Raw genomic sequence first — 7617 nt, 5'->3', positions numbered from 1 at the left:
GTGTGCGCCAGAAAAAAGATAATACTAAGGAAGTATTGATCCAGTGGAAGAATCTTCCTGACTACGAGGCTACGTGGGAGCCATATGGGAGGATGAAGCAGCAATTCCCTGATTTTCACCTTGAGGACAAGGTGATTCTTTGGGAGGGCGGTAATGTTAGACCGGCCCATCCTGGGCCGGCTGGACCGGTCCAACAGGGACCGGTCCGCTGCTACGCGAGGCGGACGCGAGAGACGGGCGGAAGCCGCGAATCCGCGTGAGCACGTGAGGGGGGGTTTTAGGAGGGAAAATTTGAACGTGTAAGGCTCTTTTAGGAAGTTTGTAATGGTCCTTTATGATGAATTTTATATAAGGAGGAGTTTGGGGGGAGGTTAGGTTATCTTGAATTGGAGTTTTCCCTTTGAGATCTAGTTTTTGTCTTGGGCTCTTGGCTTTGCCGGAGATCGTTGGAGAGTTCTTCCTTCCTCTCGAATTGAAGGAAAGTTGTATCTTGCAAGTGCTTTTAATCCTCTATTGAAATAAAAGTGTTTGCAATTATTTTTCCTACGTTTCTCCCACGTTTTCTCTCAGATTTTCTCTGGTTTGGGCTGTTTTCCTGCTGTGGACAGCAGTTTTTCTTTATTTGATACTTGATTTGGGTTAGGATTGCTTGTGAATACAAGCACTTCCTATCACCAACATAGTCTCAACATATAGAAATAATATATTTATTAAATGGGCTGAAGTCGTCCCATTGCAAGAGATTAAAGCTCATAATGTCCTCCAATTCTTCCTGGACAATATCTTATATTGATTACCAATTGTATGTTTATTGCATTTATTTATAAAATTTAAATCTACATTGTATGTTATATATATATTAAAAATCTAAACCCTTAAATATCCTACATCACTCAATGGTTTGAACTACACCAAATTTGATGATGGGTTGTTAAAGGATATTTTTCATGTATGTTGCAAAGTGGCACCTCAAATTCCAATTTCATAAAACCACAAGCTCAAACTCCCAAGGTAAATGATTTTCTTGTGGTCTTCCTGATAATTTATAAAGAAAAAACGCTCATAAGCGCAGCTAGGAGTTTATTATGTATTAAGGACACATTCAAATTGGTGCTAATCTCTTATAATCCAAATCCATGACATTCATTTTCAAAATAAGGCAAGGTGATGCAATAGAATACACAATTGCTAGCATTAAAAAACAACAATCCAAGAAAGGAAGGGCATGTTAGACATGATAAGTATACTGATAATAATAAGCCCTAACAACTGACCAAGGAAGTACTTATATCACGTAGACATAGTTTTTTTTTTTTTTTTTTTTTTTTTTTTTTTTTTTTTTTTTTTTTTTTTTGAGGGCGCACTTGACATAGATCTTCCCATGTGAAAGTAATCTAACAACAGTCATGGTAAATATAGCACCATTCTTTTTATTTTTCCTTGTAATAAAAAAATTTCTTTACAAGGAAAAAAACAGAGAGGACTGAGGGTTGGAGCATTGAGTAGGGCGTGGGCACAGAAGGTTAGACAAAGTATGACTACAATTTTATTGAAGAATCATATCTTTCAGCTTGTTTTCAAGTGGATGGAGGAAAATTAGGTGGTTGAGAAGCGAATTGAAATGCATATATATACAGTTCACAAGCAGCTAGTGATGAAATAAAACAATAAAATGACAGACCAGAGATGGTGCTAAGCTTGCAATATAAAAAAGATATTTCTAGAAATTCAAACCTTTAGTTCAGTTTTCCTAAGAGTCTTTATGACAAATCTTTCGTCCTGAGAAAGATAAAATATGCTCCCACTTTTTCCTGGTGAAGAAAGCTCCTTTAGACCATCGCCTCCGCATACAGAGACCATATAGTCAGCAGCATCTATCTTAAACATTTCACGTAGATTCCTGCAATATATCACAATCATAATATTAAAATAAATAAATAAAAAGGATCAAGCACGTTTTTTAAAATTCAAATAAAGAACGATAAAAAAGAAATTCATCCATCTCTTGCTACTCATGTCTACTAACAAATAGAAGAAAGTTTTAGTAATTCAAGGAACGGTAAAATTGATATTATGCTCAGGAAAGTATTCTGAAAATAAATGCAGGTTGATACTACGCTCATAAATGAGCTAACTCAAGCTTGATCAACCTTAAATTTCTCCACAAAAAGGAGCGTGAAGTTTGGTTTCAGTTGGGAAATCATAAACAACAATATTATAACAACGAAAGACTGTCAATCTTTGAGGAAAATGTACAAGGTTTCAAATGCACAATTTTTTAGGAAAAAGGCAGGACTAAAAGATATATATGTTAATCTATGTGGAATTTGATTGTGTCTCGGGTTGCACTACATTGCCATGAACCTCAACTTAGTTTGTTGTGCTCGCTAGGGGAGTGCGGGGATCCTCCCCCTTCTTGGATTCGAGTTTTTTTTTTCTCCATACGACTCACAGATAGCAGAGTGCTACAGCACTCAAGATGTGGCGCTGCAACGATGTCATGCTGACTTAAGAAGAGCGTTGAGCAACACGGCACTCCAAACTGGCACGACAATGCAGCGAGGTCGGCTGGTCAGTTTTTCTTTCTCGTTTTTCTTAAGGGTGGCTCCCCTTGAAAAGAACGATGTAACAAAGAAGAGAAGGAGAGCAAAAGAGAAAAGAGAACAGTACAAATTTCTCCCAATTTTCATAGTGGATTTCTTGGAGTGATCTGACTCCGTGGTTATTTCTCAGTTTTGAGTTTTTCACGTTAAATTTTGATGTTCTTTACTTTCCACTGCATTTCTATTTTTTCTTGTTTATTTTGTTACGTGTTTACTTCCACCCCACAACATTATGAAACGGGTAAACTTTAAAATAATCCCCTAACTATTCACATTGGCCAATTTATTCTTGAGTATCGCGTTGCTCCAATTTAAATTTCCTACTATTCATATTGGCCAATTTAGTCTCAGAGTACCACGTTGCTCTAATTAAGTTTCTCGACTATACAAAATTAATCCAAAATTATTCCTTTGGAACTAAATCAGGATTAGTTTTGTATAATCGATGAATTAAATTGAGATCAATTTAATACCACAATTACAACATAAGGGACCATTTTTTATCAATTTTGTATGTTCAAAGAAATAAATTGAAGCAATATGATACTATGGGACTAAATTAGCCCCATACAAATAGTCTAAGAACTATTTTGAGATATTTCTATATTATCAAGTTTACAAAGATAATATGTTGCTTTGATACATGTAAGCTACTCTTAGCACTTGAAGAATAAAATGTATAAGATATTTTGTTAGCAAGCCGGCAGACTGGTATCAGAGTTATACAAGGCCTAATTAACTAGGAATAGCCTTATAGAAATTCCCAAACAGAACCTTAATCTTGGTCCTTACCCAATTATTTGCAGTATAATTTAGAAGTCAATTCAAAGCATTTTAAATATTAAGGAATATTGATTCGCATATTACTTTCTCCAAAACTTTGCTTATTTTCAACAATATGACCACATTAACATAATTGAGAATAAATAAACAGTAAGTACCTAAATACCATTGGACAGTAATCCTTCCAATGGAAATCAATAGAGTAGTGTGGAGGTGTAAACTGCGACCCTTTTCGGGGGAAATACATTTTTATCCTTGCACATGGTCCAAAATCAGAGGAACGAACTTCACGAACTGGTACAGGTGTAATTTTTCCAACTGTATACCTGTCAGCTTTAAAACAAGACTCGAATGAATTATTCTCAACAGTTTAAGCATTTAACTATGAAAATGATATAAGGCGTTATGATACAATGATGGAAGCAATAATTTGTTTCAAGTCCTTCCTGATAAAAGATACATTGCATAGAAGAATTTTTTATTCGGCTTTACTAGGAACCAGCTTACACCCAAGCATGAATGTAAAGTTTGTTGGGTCTTTTGCTCCAGCTTAACATAAAGGTTTAAACCTTTTTGGCACTGGAAGCCAAAATGCCCAAAAATGACAGTTGCTTGTTATCCCAAAAAATCTATTTCATGTTACAGTTGGATAATGGAAGGAAAATTTAGAAGGTTTATAAATCAAAATGACAAAAAAAGTAAAAACCTCACTTTAGTCAAGCAACAAGAATCCAGGTCATTACGAAAGGAGTTATAACGAAACTCCATCATCAACTCTAGATCCAAAATTTAGTGACAACATACCTAATCCCAAGTTGTAAGTTCAACATCAGAAAGTAACTCTTGTGACCTTTGTAAATCGTTTCACCACGGACCCCTAAAGGCTTCTTTTGAATTCCGTGGAGCCTTTGATTTCGTTCAGGTTTCAACAATTGTTGATTTACTATCCTCTCCATTTTTAAGACCCCTTGCATATATTCCCTCTCATAAACAATATTGACATCATTTTGAAGTTTATTTTCATCTTCAAGTGATTCACAGGGTAGTCTAACACAGTTGTCTCTAAATGGAATGCTTCCAAAAGAAACTCCAAAATCACTATAACGATCAAATGCTGTAGGTCTGTTAGATATTCTTCCAGAATGCCCGAACAAACTGCTTATTTTATGGCCAGTATAGTCACTTTTTATTGAAGTTAACTCATTTTTGTCATTTTCTGATTTCATTAAGGCAGGAGGACAAAGATATCTTGCCCACTTATTACATAGATTAGACCTGTAACACTTCTGCTGAAACGGAAGTCTGCTTCCAGTAGGATAATATGTTCCCCGTCCATCCTTCAGCCCCTTGCTCCAGGTACCAAGATAACATGACCCATCTGCAAAGTAGTAATAACCTGTGCCATGTTCCAATCCATCCAACCAATGGCCATTGAACAAGTCACCATTTGCCCACTTCAAAACTCCTCTGCCACTCATTCTTCCTGCCTTCCAATTCCCGACATACATATTTCCATTACACCATGTATATTTGCCAATTCCTTCTTGTTGTCCTTCTCTCCACAAACCCTCATAAATATCTGAATTAGGATAACTCTTTGTTCCTAGACCATGTTGTGTATTCAACCTCCACGATCCTTTATAAACAGAGCCATCTATACTGGAAAAGGTGCCACAACCATGAAGGAAGCCTCCACAGAACTCGCCTTCATATATAGACCCTGATGGCCAAAAGATCCATCCTTTTCCTGCTATCTTTCCATTCTCCCATTCACCTTCATATGTTGCTCCGTCTGACCATGTATATTTTCCATGCCCATGAGGAAGTGGACCATCTAAGTATCCAATATAGATGTCCCCGTTTGGAAAAGCCTGCTCACCATACCTAATCGAAAAATGATACCAGCATCTCAGACAAACATAAAAGAGTTCCTGCCAACAAAATTCATAAATATGCACAGTGCAACAAGCATCCCAATAATATTTTTTTGACTTCAGGGAAAAATGCATCACTCTATGGAGGTATTAGTAAAAGTAGGAACACAATCATGAATCACCTTTCATCCTGCTCATGGCTCATGTCTTGACCAGCTTTTCTAGACCTGACAAAATTATTCATAAACTAAGGTAAAAAGAAAAAGATAAGAAAACACTGTCCTTCAGTCTTGCAATGAAATAAAGGCATAAATCTGAATTTTTTAGGACAATGCGCGCTACAATCAATAAGGAAATAATGGAGTACATAACAAATAAAACAAGAAAAGTTAAATTGTGCGAGTAAAAGCTAATCCTTTTGATGAGAAGTGAAGATCTGGGAAAATATAAGCATATATTGATGAAAGTTGAAAGGTATAATTTTAAACACAAAACTTAATAGCATAATAGTTAACAAGATAGGCAGAAAGCACAGTTAAATGAGCAATTCTGTACAAAAAATATAGTAAAAAAATAATTTCAAGCCAACCATTCAAATTTTATTAATTCTTGAACAGGATTGTGATAGCATTTTTTCTTCTGCATTTAAAAGAAAAACTATAGGGAGTGGAAAGGGAGAAAATATTTTTAAAGCTTGCAATGGATAATCTAGTTTAGATTATACATCTATTCATTACTTTGCATGTCATTCCAATTTATCTGCTTTTACAATACAAGCTCGAGCCTCATACTACTCCTGAAAGTATTTTTGTGAATTCCACCACAAATGAATTTTCTTTCAAACTACTTGTTATATTCATGATTTGTATAATTCTTGCATTTTCCAGATACATCCGCATTCCGCAAAGTACCGGTAACTAAAAAATGTATCTTATTGAAAATATTAGAGTGGAAATGGCAAGTAGCATTTAATGAAGTGAGTGCACTGTGTAAATAACATCACAAATAAAGGTGATGATAGGACATATGAAATCATAAGAACATCAACAGAGCTGGAATATGATAACGGCGAATATCATGAACCAAGAGATGCATGGGATTTGCCTTACTCTTAAATTTGCTTAAAAACGGTAGAAACAACCAAAGAGCCATGTACTTTGTCTTCTATTAAAGTTTGCTTAAAAGTTGTAGAAACAACCACAGGTATTTAAGTGATAAGTGGCATGAATCACTGAATCCCAGCAAAATCACAAGCTCTGATACTTTTTATTGGTGAATGATATAAAGGGGGGACAAAACAGGGTTTTTTTTTTTTTTTTTAATTTTTTAAAATTGGGTTAAATATACTAGTGGTTAAATCTTATTTTTCAAGCCAAAAGATTAAACTTGTGGGTGAGGGCCAACCATATAGTATTTCAACACAACAATTTTTTTTTTTTTTTTCCTATTATCTTATATGGGAGACTTATTTACCAACGATTTTACCTGAAGAGACTTATTTACCAACGATTGCGAAATTATTCAGGCCCTTAGTACCAATGATGCTGTCCTCTCACAAAAATCACTTTTTGGTCAGGTAAGGTTCGTCTTTCCCTAAATTCATACCAAGCCCATCAACATATTTGCAAAATTAAAAACAATTTTCACCCCTCAACAAAAGCATAATAAAGCAAGCAAAGGCTCCTATTTTACTAAACTATCAAATTTCACCGTCTTCCTTCCAAAACCATCTCCGCGCATTTAAAAAAGAATCTTCCATGTCTAAGTCACCCTAAAATGATGCAAGTTAACTTATCCATCATATTATCCAAATCCTCCTCCCCGTCCCCCGCCACCACCCCCGCCGATCTGCAATAACTTTTCTCACATGAAATCATCAGTGGAATTACGAGCCATGGTATTATAAATTGAACTTAACTAATCAAAAATCCACATACGCTTTTACATCCGATCATTAATTTCAGGAAAAAAACAAGAATAAGTGCATAGAACTCATCGAACAACCAAAGCCCGAAGCACAATGAGATGGAAACTGGCCAAAAACGAGATGAAAAGAAATACCTGAGTAGAATCCTTCACCGATGTTACCAAAATCACTATCCAGACTCCGAGATGGATACGACTGGTACTTCCATGGAGAGAGAGAAAAAGAGTTACAGAACAAATAGAACTGGTATTGAAGCACCCAGAACGTTGCAGTTGTCGAGTTGGAGTTGGAGTTGGGGGAACCGACCATCAAATCCTTAGGACGTCGACTGAAGAATGAATTACTTGTAGAAGGTTTAAAAGAATTTACAAATAGTCTCTGTGGTTTGCTCGAAAGTTCATTTCTTGTAAAACTCTCCGCTTAATCTCTT

General features: G+C 35.7%; 1 protein-coding gene across 1 annotated transcript in view; it reads right to left on the bottom strand.

Annotated features, from left to right (window-relative positions):
- Positions 1 to 7617, bottom strand: part of LOC110106729 (phosphatidylinositol 4-phosphate 5-kinase 7) — a 38398-nt gene extending 30781 nt beyond the window's left edge. The window contains exons 1-5 of the mRNA XM_020836710.2: positions 7322 to 7617; positions 5443 to 5487; positions 4191 to 5270; positions 3545 to 3712; positions 1735 to 1900 (exon numbers count right to left, since the gene is read on the bottom strand). Of these exons, the coding sequence (XP_020692369.2) occupies positions 1735 to 1900; positions 3545 to 3712; positions 4191 to 5270; positions 5443 to 5465 (1437 nt within the window). The 5' untranslated portion in view covers positions 5466 to 5487; positions 7322 to 7617. The remainder of the gene's footprint in view (positions 1 to 1734; positions 1901 to 3544; positions 3713 to 4190; positions 5271 to 5442; positions 5488 to 7321) is intronic.

Source organism: Dendrobium catenatum, unplaced genomic scaffold (genome assembly GCF_001605985.2).
Source record: "Dendrobium catenatum unplaced genomic scaffold, ASM160598v2 fragScaff_scaffold_390, whole genome shotgun sequence".
Lineage (NCBI taxonomy): Eukaryota > Viridiplantae > Streptophyta > Magnoliopsida > Asparagales > Orchidaceae > Dendrobium > Dendrobium catenatum.
Note: the sequence above shows the minus strand (reverse complement) of the source record. Positions and strands in the feature narration are given on the sequence as shown.